Source organism: Rana temporaria, chromosome 4 (assembly GCF_905171775.1).
Source record: "Rana temporaria chromosome 4, aRanTem1.1, whole genome shotgun sequence".
NCBI lineage: Eukaryota > Metazoa > Chordata > Amphibia > Anura > Ranidae > Rana > Rana temporaria.
Window position 1 is genome coordinate 144,488,801 of NC_053492.1, and position 21,112 is coordinate 144,509,912.

Consider the following 21,112-nt stretch of genomic DNA (forward strand, 5'->3'; position numbering starts at 1 on the left):
AGCAGGATTATAAGATGTAATGAAGAGATGTACAAAATTCATATGGCAACCATATAGCAATAATACAGCCATTGCAATAGCAGAACTCTTGAGGCTGTAGCTCAATTAAGTACTATTCTTCCCTGCACGCTGGCCGCATATCCCCATTGACAAGCGCTTCTGACAGCATGCCTCCCGGAAGGCATGCCAAACCAGCATGGAACGCAAGCACACATGATCCAGAAATAGGTAGCCCCCGCACATCTTAGATCGCAGATGGACTGCAGCGCCTATCACCAAGGGTCAAGCGGCCAGCGCGCAGCCATTCATCAGGAGAGAGGGAGTGGCCCTTCGAAACGCATGTACATCTGAGTTTGGTCTGGACCTTGTGTGTATTATAGAGTATGGTATTGGCACGCTTTTATTCAAAATAAAATGATTATTTGTGCCCCTTTTGTTTTATTATGTATCAGACTGCATATGACTACATTTATCAATTTAGCAACAGAATTTTCTGATGGTTAAAAAACCGATAGAAAAAAACGATCGTCTGTGGGGAAATCCATCAGTCAAAAATCCATGCATGCTCAGAATCAAGTCGACGCATGCTCGGAAGCAATGAAAGTCAGCTTTATCGGATGTCTGATGAAAAAATCCATCAGTCCGTTTTCATCGGATGAACCGATCGTGTGTACGTGGCATAACAGTCTAAGGCCTCATACACACGACCGAGTTTCTCGGCAAAAACCAGCAAGAAACTTGCTAGGAGATATTTTTTTGCCGAGGAAACCGGTCGTGTGTACATTTTCGTCGAGGAAATTGTCGAGAAACTCGACGAGCCAAAAAGAGAGCAAGTTCTCTATTTCCTTGACGGGAATGGAGAAAATTGGCTTGTCGAGTTTCTCCACGGCTTCACAAGGAACTCGACGAGCAAAACGATGTGTTTCACCCGTCGAGTTTCTCGGTCGTGTGTACAAGGCCTGACACTAGAAGCTTGCTGACAGACTCCTTCATAACTGGAGACTTCTTCAATCAGAAAGATGGAGGTGGGCCAAAGACAATTCTGTTTTTCTTTACTGCAGTGGCAAAGAGTAAGGTTAATAGGTTGTCTATGTTGTTTGCAGGGTTGATGAAAAAACTGGTTGAAGGGAGCTGCGGTGGCTCAACGCGATTGGCACTGCGCTGACAAGCCATTCACCTCTGCAGCTAGGGGTTCGGATCCCGGTCTCGGCTACATGTGAATTGAGTTTGGTGGTCTCAGCCCGGCTCCCAGTGGGTGTGCTATGCGAGGTAAGCCTGTGCTTAGTACGCCCACCCCCCTCCCACAAAAACCACCACACTTACACGCACTCGAAATTGGGTTAACATGCATGCACTTTGACCACGTGGTCTCTAAAAAAGAGAGGCGAAGGACTAACGGGGCTGGTTGAGCGGGCAAATCCTCTCACTCCCTTATAGGGAGTCCCTCTGCCCTGTTGGGCTTCAAAGCGGAGCAGGTAGGGCGGGCTGTGTGGGAGGACCCCCCCCACACACCCGCCATTGCCACCCGGGGCATGGAGAAAGGTGGCAGATTGCCTCTGGGGGAGGCCTGCCTACTCCCAACTCCTGCAGTCCGGCTCCTCTCTTGAGTACACGCACAAAATACACTTTAAAAAAAAGAAAAAACTGGTTGAACAAAATTATATATTTTTTCAACATGTAAGCCAGTTAACACATTTATACAGCACTTAAGTTGCGAATGAACTGTTTGGCAGGAATTCCACTTTAGCTATGCACATGTTAAGGGTACCTTGCACACAAACGTCCGCAAAGCAGCAAACACATGCCGGAGAGCAGCCACTGACTGGTTGATTTGTAAGAAAAGAAGATGGGTGTCAAAGACTTTCTTCATCAAAACACTTTGGCTGTCAGTAAGCAATAACTTCTGGAAACGAAAAAGAAAACACAATGCAATAAAATACATTTAGCACCAAATAAAGGATATCCAGTGTGTTGTATAGGTATAATGATCAATGTTACAGTTATCATACTAGTGGTAATCTTTGCAGAAGGAATTGGTTTACCTGGTGGCACTGGTTGAAAAGGCACAACAGGTCAAGAACAGTAAGACAGACTTCTGTAGCTGTATTGGCATCTAAGTCAATGTGGTGCACAATGTCAGTTTCATTAGAATTACCTGTAGGTGACAAATTGATATTGCTGAGAACAGGGAGTTAAAGTGTCATTAAACCCACATCATGAAAAACTATCAAAATATGGTGTATTATATGCTGTTTATACTCACTCAGTCACTATGGGATTTGTTTTCTGTATTCTGCAAAAAAAACTGGTTGATCCTGCTGTCTATCTCCCCCTTCTGTCCATGTCCCCAAAGCAGCTGGGGGTTTTGCAGAGCAGTGTTGGCAGCTCTGCACATGCTCAGTTTTCAGTGTGTTTCTATGCTGAGCATTTCCCCCCTATCACATCTGAGCAGCCCGTGTGACTATAGAGTCACACATGTGAGTGTTTACACAGTGGTAAATGACAGCCCACTCCCTCCCTCCTCCTCCATGCCCACTAACCAGCTAAAAACAATGTGGAAGGGATATTAAATTTTAATTGTTGGAGTCTTCACCTCCATGTTAGTCTAAGACACAGCCTGGGGGGCGTGACACAGCCTGTTACTGGCAGAAATCCACCCACACTGTGTTATTGCTAAATATATAATAAAGATCTGAAAATATATTTTTATGACAATTTATAACAGTTTATTGATATTAATTATTTATTTTGCTGTATCCTTAAGGCTGTTTTTTTTTTTACTTTAAACATGTGGCCAGCAGCAGATGACTAGAAGCTCCTCCTGCTTATGTTTTCCTGTAGACAAGCTGGGAAAGAGCTGGGTCATGTGACAGCTGTATATTGATTGGAAAAAAGGTAGATTTTTTTTATTTTTTTAAATAATCACAGTGCCATGATCCAAATACATTAAGAGAATGGATAATGTAGAGAATGGATAATGTAAATTCAACAGTGTGTGTTTAGTATCACTTTAAGAACTAAAGTAATTGAAAAAAGACATGCATGGATTTGGGATAATTGGTTTCAGCCTGCAGTGAAAACCAAAGCAGGACTAACATGCTGTACTGACATTTACTGTACACCAGCCCATATGATGCTGCCAAGCCTGTGGAACAAAGATCTGTATGTATTCATATCTCTGCCAACCCATTACCATGGTGGAGCTCACAGGCAGAATGTGCATAGGCTAACAATACCTTAATAAAAGCATACACGAAGGACAGAGGTTCATTACAAATATTTAGAGTAAATAATATGGTGCTTAGATATATATTGTGTATGTACTTACTTGATATTGAAGCGGTAAGCTCTATTATCTGTAATAGCTTGGGATTGGAAAGTGCATTTTTGGCTCGTATTATCGGCAAGGTCTGAGATCTAGGGTGCTTATGACCATCGTTTGCAGACTGCATCCTGCAAAAAGTATAGTGTACGCAAGGAAATGGTTAAAAAATAAGAGACATACCCTCTTAGACAACTGTCACTGCAACAAGTTTCCCAATTAGGTTTCCCCTCTATTCCAGTTCCAGTGATTTTCCCCTATTTCAGTCCCTGTGACCAGATCACCAGTCGGCAGAACAAATACAGGGGCAAATCACCCCAGCAGGGATACAGACATCAATAAATAAAATGAGATTGGATTATTAATTCTCAAACACTCAAAATTCTAGACACACCTAAAAGATAGACCATTTCACACTTTGTATTTTTCAAGTTAAAGAATATGTAAACCCAACATTTCATATGATAAAGTATCCTGTTCTCTTTGAATTGCTTCCTTTCTGTGAAATCGTTGGTGTTCTTGCCAGTTCCCCTAACTAACCACACTAGGCATAAGAGCACGGCATTGTCAGTTTTGCCAGCTTTGCTAGAACTCAGCCTGCTCTCTGTCAATGATCAGACTTCTGCTGACATGCCTCCCTGGCCAGCCACTCACTGGGAAGATCAGTGTGCTGCTGTTTCTCCTACCAGAGGTCCTTATGCAGCTGTGAAAAGAGGGTATGTGATCACGTAAAAAAAGGGGTGAAAAAGTGCTTATAATGTTTTCTTTAAATCTATACACAAATGTTTTGCCTTTCTTTTTTATTTTGAATAGGTTGTTTTAAAAAGTTCACATGCACTGTAAAGAGGAAATCTTGTTTCAGATAACCGTATCCTTCATTATCTGCTGAGTCACAGTTAGTGCTCTTTAGCAGGAAGCATGAACTTTGCTGATTTCAGAGCTGTCAGCAAAGCTCCAGACCCCCCCCCCCCGACTCAGCATGGGGGATCATGGACCTCTTCAGAGAGATCATTGCTTCCATATAGAGAGTGAGGGTCTTTATCTGCAACATGCCATGCTCATGTGGCACAGGCTTTTTTTCCGAAGCTGTGGGTAACAAACTCGAATCCTTTGCACACCTTTTGTTTTTATTCACATGTAATGTATTAGACCCCTTTCACATTGAAGAGTTTTTCAGGCGGTACAGCGCTAAAAATAGCGCTGCTATCCCGCCTGAAAAACTCCTTCACTGCAGACTCAATGTGAAAACCCGAGGCAAAAAAAATCTCCTGTCAGCAGCATCTTTGGAGCGGTGAGAGGAACGCTCCTACACTACTCCTTCCCATTGAAAACAATGGGAAACCGCAGCAATACCACCCGCAATGTGCCTCTATAGAGGCGCATTGCGGGTGGTATTAACCCTTTATCAGCCGCTAGCGGGGGTTAATACCGCACCGCTAGCGGCTGATTCCCGCGGCAATAGCGCCGCTATTTTTAGCAGCGTTATACCGCCACTGCGGCTCCCGTCCCAGTCTGAAAGGGGCCTTAAGCTGATTTAATTGAAATTACAGTTGAGCGTTAAAAGATTTGGGTTGGTCACCAAACTGCTCCTACACATTGATTTGACAATAAGATCATTATTTCGCTAACTTTTTCTTTAAAGTAACACAGTCACCTTGCCCATGCAGGAAAAGTGACATAGGGGTTGATTTACTAAAACTCTAGAGTGCAAAATTTGGTGCAGCTCTGATGGTAGCCAATCAGATTCTAACTTCAGTTTGTTCAATTAAGCTATGACAATAAAACCTGGAAGCTGATTGGTTTCTTTGCAGAACTGCACCCGAATTTGCACTTTCCAGTTTTATTAAATCAACTCCATTGTCTCTGTAAAGAGCATCTTCTACTCTCTTATGCTCACCTTAACTGGGCTTCCTTGCATCTCCTTTTTTCTCTGCAGAAGGTGAGATTACCCAACACTCTTAGGTATAGAGATAGACGTGACCAACTACCCTATGGTGGTGACCAAGCCTAGCAAGTTATATATACCAAGACATGCAATGTTCAACCCAAGCACCAACAATCGGTGTTATGTGCATTTATTCTACTATTTTTAACTTGGCAGGTCAACACTTTGGGAATATCCGGCAGCAAAACATCACGGAATTGTGAATTTCTGTGTTAGCTCTGCATATAATGCAAACAGTATTCTGCCCTGAAAATCACATTCTAGTTTGGGTTTGTGTTCTAATAATCACAAAACTTGGTTGGTGGACAGAAAGGGAGACACTGTACACAATTTTGTCACTATCCATGGGGTTGATTTACTAAAATCTGGTGCAGCTCTGCATAGAAACCAATTCCAGCATTGAGCCTAGGTTCACATTACTGTGGGTTAAGCCTCGTACACAAGACCGAGGAACTCGACGGGCGAAACACATCGTTTTCCTCGTCGAGTTCCTTGTTAGGCTGTCGAGGAACTCGACAAGGCAAGTTTCTCCATTCCCGTCAAGGAAATAGAGAACTTGCTCTCTTTTTGGCTCGTCGAGTTTCTCGACAGTTTCCTTGACGAAAATGTACACACGACCGGTTTCCTCGGCAAAAAAATATCTCCCAGCAAGTTTCTTGCTGGTTTTTGCCGAGAAACTCGGTCGTGTGTACGAGGCCTTAGAAAACGTGCGAGTTCAGCTGAACTTACACAATTTCAAACCAGCAATGCAGTCCAACTTCGGGGGCAATTTGACAGACATCTGTGTGGGTTCCTGCACAGATGTCTATACAAATCGTACCCCGAAGTTGCAAAAAGTAGTACAGGAACTACTTATGGAAATGGGCGGCACCACAAAGTCGGCGACGCACCATTTCGAACGGTGCCATTGCCGGCAATAGCCGTTGATTTGGAATGCGATTTGCCAAATCGGACCAATGTAAACCTAGGTTTATTGTCAAAACTTAATTAAACAAGCTGAAGTTAGAAGCTGATTGGCTACCACGCGCAGCTGCACCAGATTTTGAACTATCCAGTTTTAGTAAATCCACCTCATGTGTGCTTGGTGCAGAGTCATTTCTAAACACAGCTCTAATGATTAGTACTGGAGTTTCCCCTTGCTGATGTATATGGGATCTTTGGCACTGAGATATGTTTCCAATTTTCCCTTTGTTCTGCAACAGTTTATTCCCAGCTCTGCTGTCTCTTTAAAGCGAAGGTTCACACAAAAAGTGAACCTCCGCTTTTTGGATCCCTCCCCCCCCTCCGGTGACACATTTGGCACCTTTCAGGGGGGGGGGGTGCAGATACCTGAGACAGATATTTGCACTACTTCCGGGTCTAAACCCTGCGGGGAATCCAGCCTGTGACGTCACTCCCCCCAGCTGTCTTCTTGGAAACACTGTTCCCAGGAGAGAGCGGGGACCAGTAACGGTGCACCACGATTCTCGCGCATGCGCAGTAGGGAATCGGGCAGTGAAACCGTCAGGCTTCACTTCCTGATTCCCTCACCGAGGATGGCGGCGGAAGCAGCCGAGGACCAATCGATTGCTCAGCCTCGGCTGCTGACATCGCGGGCGCGCTGGACAGGTAAGTGTCCATTTTTTTAAAGTCAGCAGCTGCTGTATTTGTAGCTGCTGACTTTAAAAAAAAAAATCGGCGGAACCTCCGCTTTAACTAAGCAAGCAAATGAAGACTCCAGGGAATGACTAATATACTTCTTATATAAAAAGGCGGCACTACTAAATGTGTCAACCATGTACTTTTTATGTACTGGCAAAGCTGCCAGTTTTTTTCCTGAACAAAAACATATTGTAGGCAAAGTATATGTGGAAAATGAATGTAAATGGAAAACATTGCTGTTTATATGACTCATTAAGATGTTCATGTAGAAACGTGAGCATGGATCACAGGGGCATGAACATGGAACATAGGAGCATGAAGAAATACCAACGGTGGTGTCTAATGGTCACAACTACTATGCCCATTATAGCATTTGGAAAAAAAAGAGCAACAATGCACATATTACAGCTGTGTAAATACATTTTTGCTTTCCTTGGATACAGCACACTAAGATGTCACTGAGTAAAATATTCTTTGTCTTGCTGCCAAGAGCATGTTTTATAATGTGGGAACAGGATCCTAAAAGCAGGTGTTCATAGAGAACTTTGTGGGAACAGACAAGTTCCGTTATATGTTGTATTTCTCAACAGACACCCACATTAAAGCATTTGTATACATTTTATGTTACAAGCTGTTACAAGTCATATTAGCAACTGCTAACAACATCAAATCAGATATTAAAAAATACATTTGTTTTGGGTTCTGTAGGGTTTGATTCTCATTAAATACACATCCCAAATTCCAAAAAAGTTTGGACGATGAGCAAAATCTACATAAAAATAGAATGCAACGATTTGAAAATCTCATAAACCCACATTTTATTTACAATAGAAAATAGAAAACATATCAAATGTTTAAACCGTGAAAAAAAAAGTGCCCTAGCTATGGCTTGTCTTGGAATATCTTCTATGGGGAGATCACACAAAATTCCCAACAAGCATTGTTTTGGTTCCTCAGGCAGCTGGACCCGAAAGACCTTATTTAACCACTTCAGCCCAGGAAGGATTTGCCCCCTTAATGACCAGGCCATTTTCTGCGATACGGCACTGCATTGCTTTAACTGACAATTGTGTGGTCGTGCACCGCTGTACCCAAACAAAATTGACGTCCTTTTTCCTCCACAAATTTTTTGGTGGTATTTTTATTTTTTGTGCTATAAACAAAGAGTGACAACTTTGAAAGAAATATTTTCTTTTTTACTTTTTGTTATAATACATTTACAAAAAAAAATATAAAAAAACAAATGTATTCATCAGTTTAGTCCGATATATATTCTTCTACATATTTTTGGTAAACAAAATTGCAACAGGCGTATATTTATTGGTTTGCGTAAAAGTTATAGCGTCTACAAAATAGGGGATAGATTTATGGCATTTTTATTTTTATTTTATTTACTAGTAATAGCGGCGATCTGCGATTTTTAGCGGGCCTTGCGGCGGACAGATCGGACACTTTTTTGGGACCATTGACATTTATATAGCGATCAGTGCTATAAATAGCCACTGATTACTGTGTAAATGTCATTGCCAGGGAAGGGGTTAACACCAAGGGGTGATCAAGGTGTTAAATGTGTTCCCTAGTGTGTTCTAACTGTAGGGGGGATGGGCTTACTGGAACAGTAGATCTCTGTCAGGCCTTGTACACACAGGGCCAGATCCACAGCCAGCCGCCGTAACTTATCTTTTCCCATTTAAGTTACACTGCCGGAAAATTTCTACCTAAGTGCCCGATCCACAAAGCACTTACCTAGAAATTTTCGGGTGTGTAACTTAAATTCCGCCGGCGCAAGGCGTTCCTATTCAAATGGGGGCGAGTCCCATTTAAATTAGGCGCGCTCCCGCACCGGACGTACTGCGCATGCTCGTGACGTAATTTTCCCGACGTGCATAGCGCGAAATTACGTTACGCCGAGCTTCGGAAATCGCGCCGGGTCAAAAAAGTTGCGTCGGGAAAAAAAAAAGATACGGCGGGAAAAAAAAAATAAAAAAATAACAGCGTCGCGGGTAAGAAGGGTCTACTTTTACAAGGTGTAAACAGTTTACACTTTGTAAAAGCAGCCCTAATTTTACACATGCAACTTAATACTTACGGAGAAAAAACGAAGCTGAAAAGCTTCGTGGATCTCCGTAAGTGCTAATTTGCATACCCGAAGCGGCATTTCGACTCGAAATGCCCCCAGCGGCGGATGCGGTATTGCATCCTAAGATCCGGCAGTGTAAGTCCCTTACACATGTCGGATCTTCTGCCTATCTTTTGGAAACTGATTCTGTGGATCAGTTCCAAAGATAGAAACAGGGATACGACGGCGTATCAGTAGATACGCCGGCGTATCCCTTTTGAGGATCTGGCCCACAGAAACTTGCTGTTTTTTTTTTTATTGCAGAGGAAACCGGTCGTGTGTACATTTTTCGACGAGGAAACTGTCGAGGATCCCGTTGAGCCAAAAAGAGAGCATGTCTTCTTTTTCCTCAACGGGAATGGAGAAACTTGCCTTGTCGAGTTCCTCGACAGCCTAACAAGGAACTCGACGAGGAAAACTATGTGTTTCGCCCGTCGAGTTTCTCGGTCATGTGTACGAGGCTTCACCTATCACAAAGGGGAATCGCCTTGTTTACAAAGGCAGTTCCTCGTTCTGCCTTTGTACTAGGCGGGGTCATTGGCGGAAATCGAGTCCACACGACTGGCGGGCCCGCTACCGCACTGTGCTGCTGGCGCGGGTCACTGTACGGCTACAGTGATTTGCACAGGAGAGCTGACCTGCTGCCATAGAACGACAGCGGCTGGTCAGAAAGCGGTTAATGTAGTTATACCTCCCTTCCAATACAGATGTAACTTTGGGAAATGCCACATATGGTGAATTAAATCATTGTGATCTCTGCTGCACCTTGTGCAGGCAGAGCTTTCCCTCCTTTCCATATGGTACAATATAGCGGGTGTGTAATACATCCTAAGGAGCAGATACAGTTGAGAGAGGCGTTGAGCTACGTTCAGAGAGCACTGTTGGACTGCCAGAAGGGTCTCCTCCCATTCCTTTTCCTCGAAGGCCCCAACATCTCTTTTCCTGCGAGAGGTCACACTAATAGGGTGGTCCCATAGAAGCTATTCAGTAACATAGAATAGCAGTTAGATATAAATATCTTATAAGTAACCACCTCATGCATGTAAATAAACACTGGAGTGGGCGATTTTAGAGATCTACTCCCCTCTGCGTTTTCACCGTGTGAATGAGCTGTATATAATAAACCTGCATCCAGTTAGGGACATGTCTCGTAGTTCAGAGAAAGAGCATAGCACCCAGTTGGAGAGAATATGGTGTAAATGTGTGATCCCGTAGCGTTTCCACCTTGCACCATACTGTAATAAAGATATCCCTGAATAGCGAGTGTTATCCCAGATAGAACTAAACCTCGTAAATACTGTGACCTGTTGCAACTGCCTGACCTTGTTCCAGTTTTTTTGCATACGGGCGCATGTGGGGAAAAGTTTATTCGAATCTCCGAAATCCAGCGCCTCTAGACCAATTGCTATCTCCACTGAGCTCACTGTGTATGCCTTCCCTGCCTCCGTAACAGGACACATGAATCGTGCTATATGTTGAATTTGTGATTCTAAATAATATAGACAAGGGTTGGGCAGCGCAAGCCCTCCAACATCCTTGGGCCGCTGAAATTGTTCCAATTTCACCCTGGTGTTTTTGGACTGCCAAAGGAGGGTGCTAAAGATCGAATTAATAATGCGGAACATCTTCAAAGGGATGACCACAGGGTAGTTATGAAATAGTTACAATTAGGGTTGTCCCGATACCGATACTAGTATCGGTATCGGGACCGATTCCGAGTTTTTTCGGCGGTACTCAGACGCCGATACCCCGCCCCGATACACAAATAGAATACTTAACCCCCCCCCGCCGCCGCCGCGCGCCGCCACCGGAGCCGCAATTTGCCGTCGCGATCCGCCGCAGTTACGCCGCATCCCCGCTACCGCCGACTGTGTAATACGGGCGGGAACATTACAGCTTTGAATAGCTGTAATGATTTGCGCCGCACATAGACACTCCCCCTTGCTCGGGTGAACTGTCCAATCCCGAGCGAGGGGGAGTGTCTATACACGCAGCGCGGCGCCATTAATTACAAAGCTATTCAAATGTCTCTCTTTGATAGAAAACTGGATGACAAAGAGTTATCTTAAACTCAACAGTTCAAAAACAGAACTTCTCATGTTTCACGCCAGCCGAAAGAGTCAACTGGCAACTACCTGGACACCCCCGCCCATTCTGGGCCAAATCATCACCCCTAGCTCCAAAGTCAAAAGTCTCGGGGTCATCTTCGACACCTTCATGACAATGGACGCACAAATAGGGTCAGTAGTCAGCGGAGCGCACCATCTGTTGCGCCTACTACGCAGACTTATTCCATTTATCCCCAAAGAAGACGTAGCAGTCGTGGTGGGAACAATCGTGAATTCCAGACTGGACTATGCTAACGCCCTGTACCTCGGACTCCCAAAGTACCAAATCTCCCGTCTGCAAGTCGTTCAGAATACGGCCGCCAGACTGGTGACTGGGAAAAAAAAATGGGAATCAATCTCACCTTCGTTGAGAACCCTTCACTGGCTGCCAGTAAAAGACAGAATTGCATTTAAAGCACTCTGCCTGACACATAAGTGCATCCATGGGAAGGCTCCGCAATATCTTTGCGACAAGATAGAACCTCACAATTCGAATCGCGTTCTGCGATCCACCGACCAAAATCTGGTCAGGGTACCAAAAACCAAATACAAGTCCAAAGGAGAAAGAAGGTTTGCTTTTCAGGGTCCTAGACTATGGAACGCTTTACCAACCAGCATTCGGTTGGAGGAAAACCACCTGACTTTCAGAAGACAGATCAAAACTCTGCTCTTTTGATGTCATGAGACACGAACAACTAGCGCCCAGAAGCGATTCCGTTCGCATGCGCCGCGCTTTATAAGTTTTTCATTCATTCATTCATTCATTCAAAGCTGTAATGTTCCTGGCTGGCCGTAGTACTGTACACAGTCGGCGGTAGCAGGTAAGCGGGCCATGGCTGCATATGGGGGGGAGACACATGGCTGTATGGGGGGGAGACACATGGCTGTATGGGGGGGAGACACATGGCTGTATGGGGGGGAGACACATGGCTGTATGGGGGGGAGACACATGGCTGTATGGGGGGGAGACACATGGCTGGATGGGGGGGGGGAGACACATGGCTGGATGGGGGGGAGACACATGGCTGGATGGGGGGGAGACACATGGCTGGATGGGGGGGGAGACACATGGCTGGATGGGGGGGAGACACATGGCTGGATGGGGGGGAGACACATGGCTGTATGGGGGGGAGACACATGGCTGTATGGGGGGGGGACACATGGCTGTATGGGGGGGAGACACATGGCTGCATGGGGGGGAGACACATGGCTGTATGGGTGAGACCTGGCTGGATGGGGGGGAGACATGGCTGGATGGGGGAGACACATGGCTGGATGGGGGGGAGACACATGGCTGGATGGGGGGGGAGACACATGGCTGGATGGGGGGGGGAGACACATGGCTGGATGGGGGGGAGACACATGGCTGGATGGGGGGGGAGACACATGGCTGGATGGGGGGGGGAGACACATGGCTGGATGGGGGGGAGACACATGGCTGGATGGGGGGGAGACACATGGCTGGATGGGGGGGAGACACATGGCTGTATGGGGGGGAGACACATGGCTGGATGGGGGTGAGACCTGGCTGGATGGGGGGGAGACCTGGCTGGATGGGGGGAGACATGGCTGGATGGGGGGGAGACATGGCTGGATGGGGGGAAGACGTGACTGGATGGGGGGAAGACGTCACTGGATGGGGGGAAGACATGGCTGGATGGGGGGGGGGACATGGCTGGATGGGGGGGGAGACATGGCTGGATGGGGGGGAGACATGGCTGGATGGGGGGGAGACATGGCTGGATGGGGGGGAGACATGGCTGGATGGGGGGAGACATGGCTGGATATGGGGGGGAGACATGGCTGGATATGGGGGGGGAGACATGGCTGGATATGGGGGGAGACATGGCTGGATAATGGGGGGGGACATGGCTGCATATGGGGGGACATGGCTGGATATGGGGGGGGACATGGCTGGATATGGGGGGGACATGGCTGCATTTGTGGGGGGACATGGCTGCATTTGTGGGGGGACATGGCTGCATTTGTGGGGGAACATGGCTGCATTTGGGGACACATTTAAAAAAAAGTATCGGTATTTGGTATCGGCGACTACTTGAAAAAAAGTATCGGTACTTGTACTCAGTCCTAAAAAAGTGGTATCGGGACAACCCTAGTTACAATATTTGGGGCATAAGGATCATCTTTGCAAGATTGGTCCATCCTACAAAGGACATCTTAAGCCTAGGCCACACCTTAACCTTATTCCGAAATTTAGAAGGAATACGTGCTAGGTTAAGGTGGATATAATCCAAAGGGCAGTTGGTTATCTGAATGCATAAATATTTAAAAGAAGCAGAGATGGCTATATTGGCCACTACTAAAGAGAGAGAGCCTGGCACACCTTCTCATGGCATAAGAGAGGATTTATACCAATGCAGAGTAGAATACAAATTTGGTAATTACTGCCATGGCCTCTTAAAGGGAGAGGCAGGTGTCTCACATAACAGCAGCATAATGTCATCCGCATATAATAAACATTTTTCACGAAGAAAGCAATTTCGAAAGCCACTTATATTTGATCTAATAAGCTCCGCCATAGGCTCTATTGCGATAGCAAATAGGAGTGGAGACAGGGGGTAGCCCTGCCTAGTACCCCTATATAGGTCAAATCAGGAGGACATTCTGGTCGCCTCCCTAATAACCGCTTTAGGGGCTTGATATAATAGTTGAACCCAGGAGATAAAACCCTGACCAAACTCAAACTTGCGCATTATGGCCCACAAGTAGTTCCACTAAATACTGTCAAAAGCTTTATGCATGGAAAGTGAGTTTTTTTCAGAAGAAATAAGGACATTTAAAAGCAAAAATCGAAGCATGAGGTAAGTGAAGGAGGACTGCACTAAGGTAAAGGGAAACAAAAAATTACCTTTACAGCCCCTTTAAGGGAGAATGATCTGATATTCCCCAAAGGGCATATACGCAATGTCAGTAACGGAGCAGGCAGCTTGTGGGGAACAAAGATAGAGGTCAATCCTTGATATTGATAAATGTGTTTTAGAAAAACATAAAAACAGTTTCTCCTGGATGCATATTGCGCCATGGATCAACTCAGCCAATCTCGCAATCTACCCAGGCCCGTAGGAACAGGGGAGTGTTTATCTAGTGTTGGGTCAATATAGCAATTAAAGTCTCCCATATTAAGTACGGGCACATCAGGGTGGCGCAACTGGTAATTCACATAGAACACGACTGTGCTATGGGGGTGGTATTTAAATAAACGTCAAAATAAATTTTAGAGTATATAACCTGCAAAACAAGAGTACATATCTCCCTTCTGTGTCAATAGAGCAATTTAACTCCTAGCAGGCAGGTGTTTGCGCAGGGCCATAGATACCATTGTCCGTTTAAGCCCAAGTTCACATTGGGCCGCGGGAATGAAGCTGTGCGAGTTCAGCTGAACTCACAAGATTTCACTCCCACTTGTCAGTCCCGATTTCGGACACGATTTCAATGCACAGATGTCAATGTCAAGAAACAACTTTTTGAAATCGGTTCAGCGCCGCACATGCAGCGTTGCACCGATTAGGATGGTGCCATTGATGTCAATTGCCGGCAAATGCTGCCGATTTGACATGTCAAATCACATGTCAAATCTTACCAATGTGAACCAGGGCTTAAAGGATCATGCAGCCTGTGATTTTGTAATCATGATGATAATGAAAATGTATGCAAAGAAGCACAGCAGGAGCACAGGAACCCCTTTAGCCATGCATAAGGGGAGCTTTTTACTTCCCAAGAGGTAGATAAGCCACTGTAGATCATGATGCTGTATCAAATGCTCATCAGGTGTTTCCCATAGACTATTACCAGTGGTGAACAATGCTCTGGAATAGTGGCACAGAACAGATTTAACCTGGGGGAGCAACTCAACTGCGCACTTAAAAGAACAAGGGGGCAGTGAGGAAAGATCCAGTGCAATACTTGCAGAATAAGCATGGACTTCCTCTGCCTTCCAACACTCCCAAAGGCATATAGGTAAAAGTAACAAACTAAACAACAAGGTATTTGGATGTTCCCATATACACTCCTAAACTGGGATCAATAATGAACGTGTACAAGTTCACATAAATGGTGTCTCAGGGGTTACAGCACCTCATGCATCACCCTCTGACAATCTTCCATGCGGACAAAAAGCATGTTCATTGTGATCCAGCCACACGAAGGCCTCCGCTGCATTTTCATAGAAATGGGCCTGCCCTCCAATTGAAATGCAAAGCCTTGCAGGGTACAACATGGCATATGAGGCCTTTAGCTTCTGGAGGAGTTTCTTGACCGCTGACAAATTTGGCTCTGCTTTTTTTAACACAAATTCCTCTAAAAAATTGGGACTATAGAGAATCATACTAAATGCAACATTCAAGTATTACTGGAGTGTACCTTTACATACTGTATATCAAACAAAATGTTAATAACTATGAAAAATTATATACATACCACTGTGGCAGGAGACCAGCCTGGGAAGAGGAGACCTTTAGTGTCCCATTGCTCAGAGTTGTTTGGGAAAGTTTAACAGCAGCAGTAATTTTCCTGCGTGGATAAACATGGATTTAGGAGGCTATAAGCTACATACTAAAAGGGGTAGAGATTGTTCACTTGGCAAGGAAAATGTTTACTGAGCTTAGTAAATAAGGTAAATGTTCGCTCCAATTATCCAATCATGTGCAAGACAAAAATCTGTTGTATTATTTAGCTTTTTACATTTCGCGTCAACATTGGTGCTAGATACTAGAATTCCTACCGTATTATATTTCTTTTTCCCAAGTATTTGAAGTTTTGGAGGCATACCCTGAAAAAGAAAAATTCTAAATAAAATTTGATTTTGCCCAGTTGTTTGCCTACTTGGAATATCATATCAGTCATATCACTACCAGAAATTGTGCTGATTTGTGTGTTTATCTTGACAGCCAATACAGGTTAAGCTCCCTATGAGCAGAACGAACATTTTTAATGATCAGAGGGAATTCAAAATAGAATATTATATTAAATCATCCTTCAAAAGCATCCAGTGGGTGAAAATTTAATTCTATGGTAAAATGTCAAACAAATCTTCATATTTATAAATGATGTCATTGGACAGTAAAATCTACCATGTAGTATTAAATGCTCATGCATCAACGATGTGCTTGTGGACTATGTTCTTTTTCGTGTTATTTCATAAAACATATTGTTAAATGAATAAGATAAACTCCAATTATACTTACTCCAGAATACTAAAAAAGTCATAGATCTCAGTGTTTGGAGCTCGCTGCCAGTATGAGACCAATGTGTCTGAAAACAGAAAGTACAGCTATTACTCAACCAGAACACATGACATTGCACATGTCAGCTTCTGACAACAGACTTTATTGATTACCTTCTGATATCATTTTCATAATATGTAGGAAACACATCAACAGACATTTGGTTTCAGAGTGGTCAAGCTTGTCAAATCGAAGTGATGATCCGATTAGAGACAATGGTCTTACAATCTGTGCAATTAAAAAAGAGACTTCACGTTACCAATATTTGTGATAATTCTGCCATCAGTTTTTCACAGAATAGGGGAAAAAACAGGGAACATTAATTTATTTATATAAAAATAATACAATGTAATTTCCTCAGCAAAGCAATTAGCATGGTCTGTTATAGTCTAATCAACACACATTAAAATGGCATGTACAGCCCTGGGCCGGAAATCTGCCAGCTCTGAATGGTGCCAGCAAGATTAACAAGTGTAATGCCGCGTACAGACCATCACTTTATGTGATGAAAAAAAACGACGTTTTTAAAAACGTCACTTTAAATGACCGTGTGTGGGGGAAAACGTTGTTTTATGTCTTCTGAAAAACAACAAAAAAATATTGAAGCATGCTTCAATTTTATGTGTCGTTTTTCAAAACGTCGTTTTTTACTTCACAGAAATTGACTGTGTGTAGCAAAAAACGTAGTTTAAAATTACGTTTTTACACCCGCGCATGCCCAGAAGCTAGTTATGAAGCTAGCTTCAATGGAAAAACGTGGTGAACGTAACCTCGCTTTGCTAGAACATTGTGAGAAAAACGATGGTGTGTAGGCAACTTCGTCTTTGAAAACTGAAGTTTCAAAAACGTCGTTTTTTACTTCACAGAAAATGTCGTTTTTTTTTTTCATCACATAAAGTGATGGTGTGTATGCGGCATAAGACTTGCCACCTGTTACAATCTGATTGTTCAGTCTTATTATTATTATTAGTATACAAGATTTAAATAGTGGCAACAGCTTGTGTAGTGTTTTACAATCTAAAGGGAGACAGTACAGTTACAATACAATAAAATACAAGAGGGTTAAGAGGGCCCTGCTCATAAGAGCTTACAATCTAAAAGAGGGTCGAGTGGTATAAAAGATAATAACTGTGGGGGATGAGCTGATCGTAGAGTTAAAGGTTTGGTTGTTACATAGTTGGAGGCATCATAGGCTGAAGACTTTAGTTTTCAGGGAATGCCTAAAGGTGGCCAGAGTAGGAGATAGCTGAACAAATTGAGGCAGAAAGTTCCAGAGGCACTGGAAAAGTCTTGGAGATGAGCATTAGAGGAGGAGACAAGAGAGCTAAAGAGCAGGAGGTCTTGAGAGAAGCATAGAGGACATTTTGGGTGATGTTTGCTGACAAGATTGGTGATGTAGCTCATGGCAGAGTTGTGAATTACTTTGTATGTTGTTGTTAGTAATTTGAATTTAATTCGCTGGGCATTCGGAAGCCCTTATACTTCTTATGCCCTGTACACACGATCGGTTCGTCTGATGAAAACGGACCGATGGACCGTTTTCATTGGACGAACCGATCGTGTGTGGGCCCCATCATTTTTTTTCCCATCTGTGAAAAAAAAATAGAACCTGTTTTAAATTGTTCGTATGGTTAAAAAAACGATCGTCTGTGGGGAAATCCATCGGTCAAAAATCCACGCATGCTCAGAATCAAGTCGACGCATGCTCGGAAGCATTGAACTTAATTTTCTCTGCATGTCGTTGTGTTTTACGTCACCGCGTTGGACACGATCAGATTTTTAACCAATGGTGTGTAGGCAAGACTGATAAAAGTCAGCTTAATCGGATATCTGATGAAAAAATCCATCGGTTTGTTTTCATCAGACGAACCGATCATGTGTACAGGGCATAAGTGCATAGGTTTCTTCTAAAAGTCAGAGTTTAAGTTGAAATGCCAATAACAAGAAACCACATTTTAACTGACATATGCCCAGTGCAAATAAATACATGTGTCTGGGTTCTAGCACTTTAGCCCGATGGCACATGTCCTACATATTGTTTTAGAGGCGTAAGCAGAATAAAAAGAGAAGTACCATCTATTGCTGTACTAAATCTACAAATTGTTCTGCTTTTCTACTGCTTTTTGTAATTTTGCAAGGTTATGGTTCATTATCAGATTATTACGTAGGACATTTTACTCCCATGTCATCTTGGCTACAGTATAATATGCTGCAGAAGGCATGAAAACACAGCTTTGTTTAATGGCCTTAAATCACTTGTCATTTTAGTTTGAGTCCAATAGCTGAATTTAATAAATCTCTATCGTAATAATTTACATACAGGATACATATATGCAAGCATCGTGATGTGTTTGACCTTCTAAAAGCATGCATGTATATTAACTGATTGGTTATTCAACTGCAATGCACAGTAACAGACTATAGTGCGTTGTGGTGCACTAGGTTGAAAAAAAGGTGCATGTATGATTTTTTGGTTGTTTTGGTGTGCTGGCAGCACATTCATTGTAATTGGCTGCCTTAATGCAATGCAGACTGAGATTTTGCTCACTTCCTATAATGGTGATCACACAAGAGGTAACAGTTCTACTTCTTCCCTACTAGGTCAAAACAAAACAAAATGTTTTAGGTGGAGGTTTTTTTTTTTTTCATAATTCTTTGGTGGAGGTGGAGTTTTGTTTTAAACATGCAACTGGTCCAGATGAAAGGTAAAAATCCTAATAAAGTGTGATCCAACTTGCTCCAGCATGAAAAAAGTCCTTCCTGATTGCCATTTCTTTTTTACAAGAAATATTAGTAGCTGTTAAAACTAGTTAAGGCTCCATGCACATTGGTTTAAAAAAAACAGTTCCCTCATATGGAGTGTTTTTGTACATTTAGCAGTGTTTAGCATTTTTTCTGCCAGAAAGCTCCAATCAAAAACACAAACCAGAAGTGTTTTTCTGCCCTTAAACGCTAAACTTAAAATATACCTCTAATCATCCTAATGTGCATGGACACATAGGATAACATTGAGCTGCTTTTACAGGAAAAACACAGAGGGCCATATTCTCAAAGAATTACGCCGGCGTATCAGCAGATACGCCGACGTAAGTCCGAATCTAAGGCCGTTGTATGTTTAAGTGTATTCTCAAACTGAGATACACTTAAACATGCCTAAGATACGACGGCCAGCGCCGTTGTATCTTAGGCTGCAATATCTACGCTGACCGCTAGGTGGCGTTTCCTTTGCGGTCAGCGTAGAATATGCAAATGACTAGTCACGCCGATTCACGAACGTACGTTTGCCCGTCGTTTCCGTAAGGGATACGCGGCGTAAAGATAAACATGCCCCCTAGGTGGCGTACTCAATGTTAAGTATGGCCGTCGTTCCCGCATCGCAATTTGAAAATTTAACTTTGTTTGCGTAAGTCGTCTGTGAATGGCGCTGGACGCCATTTACGTTACCGTCAAAACAAATGACGTCCGTGCGACGTCATTTAGCGCAATGCACGTCGGGTAATTTACCCGACGGAGCATGCGCAGTACGATCGGCGCGGGAGCGCGCCTAATTTAAATGATCCACGCCCCCTACCAGGATCATTTGAATTAGGAGTGCTTGCGCGGGTGGACTTTACGCTACGCCGCCGCAAGTTTACAGGTAAGTGGTTTGGGAATCAGGCACTTGCGCGTTAAACTTGCGGCGGAGTAACATAAAGGAGATACGTTACGCCGCCGGATATCTACGAGAATCTGGCCCAAAACTCTTGTAGAAGCAGCAATTTTTTAAGCCAGTGTGCATGGACCCTTAAACACAAGGGAACATGGAAAGCATATTTCTAAAGCATTGTGTTTTATGGCTCTGTGGTTAATAATGGGTGGGTGTAAAATAGGAAAAGTATTACACACTTGTATACATAGGTCAGTGCACTCTGAGACACCAGTCATACCTTTTCACAGTTGTCAGTCTTCTCACTTTTCTCATTGGTACTTGGGATAGATTCCAAACTGGCCAATGATGCACGGGAGTCTGCATTGTTTCCTGCAGTGATGGCAATGGATGAGAAGGCTGCAGGAGCAAAGTGATGAAATGAGAGGACAGCACAGACATAGAAACTGCACAAATGAGAAAGTCACAGGAGTACAGATGGGAAAATCAACACACATATGCAGGTGAAAAATATGGTACAGTGATACATTTGATTTGCATATGAAATAAGTAAGTCACCAGATACAGGTCAATGCACACACTCCAAATGACAGCAGATAAAAACAATCTGCTTGCTAATTTTAACTTTGCATTAGAAAAGATTTGTGTTTATCCAAGGTATTTTTAACATTTGTTGTTGGTTGTTGACCCCAAGCATTTACTAAAGAACAACTTTAAGTAAATGATCACAATTTATTTTCTGCATAACCAACCAAAAAAGTCTTCTCTTTTCTTGATGGGGTGGCGAGGACTTGAACCCTCAAACTGATTATCACAATGTCAGCATGCATATTTCTCCCATCCCTGACAGCTAGCATGACTATTTTTTTCCATTAATACCATAACAGATCAGCACCGCTCCATGCCTGCAGTGTCAGTCTCCCAGGTTTACACTCTGTTCAGGTGCTGGCAGAAATAGAGAACATCTCAATCCAAAATGTAATATAGCCTGCAGATACTGCCACACACTGTATTCAACCCCAAAACACAGTGAATGGAAAACTGGACAGTTTTTTATTCACCTTACATTGGAGTTAAAGCGGAGTTCA

General features: G+C 43.6%; 1 protein-coding gene across 13 annotated transcripts in view; it reads right to left on the minus strand.

Annotated features, from left to right (window-relative positions):
- DOCK10 (dedicator of cytokinesis 10) overlaps positions 1-21,112 on the minus strand; it is a 433,376-nt gene that overhangs the window by 84,268 nt on the left and 327,996 nt on the right. For 12 of the 13 annotated variants that reach the window (XM_040349133.1, XM_040349129.1, XM_040349128.1 and 9 more), the window contains 8 exons: positions 20,305-20,423; positions 16,492-16,606; positions 16,340-16,406; positions 15,877-15,924; positions 15,573-15,665; positions 3,329-3,453; positions 2,043-2,155; positions 1,769-1,903 (listed from right to left, as the gene is read on the minus strand). In XM_040349133.1, the coding sequence (XP_040205067.1) occupies positions 1,769-1,903; positions 2,043-2,155; positions 3,329-3,453; positions 15,573-15,665; positions 15,877-15,924; positions 16,340-16,406; positions 16,492-16,606; positions 20,305-20,423 (815 nt within the window). The remainder of the gene's footprint in view (positions 1-1,768; positions 1,904-2,042; positions 2,156-3,328; positions 3,454-15,572; positions 15,666-15,876; positions 15,925-16,339; positions 16,407-16,491; positions 16,607-20,304; positions 20,424-21,112) is intronic. The other variant, XM_040349131.1, reaches the window with a different exon arrangement.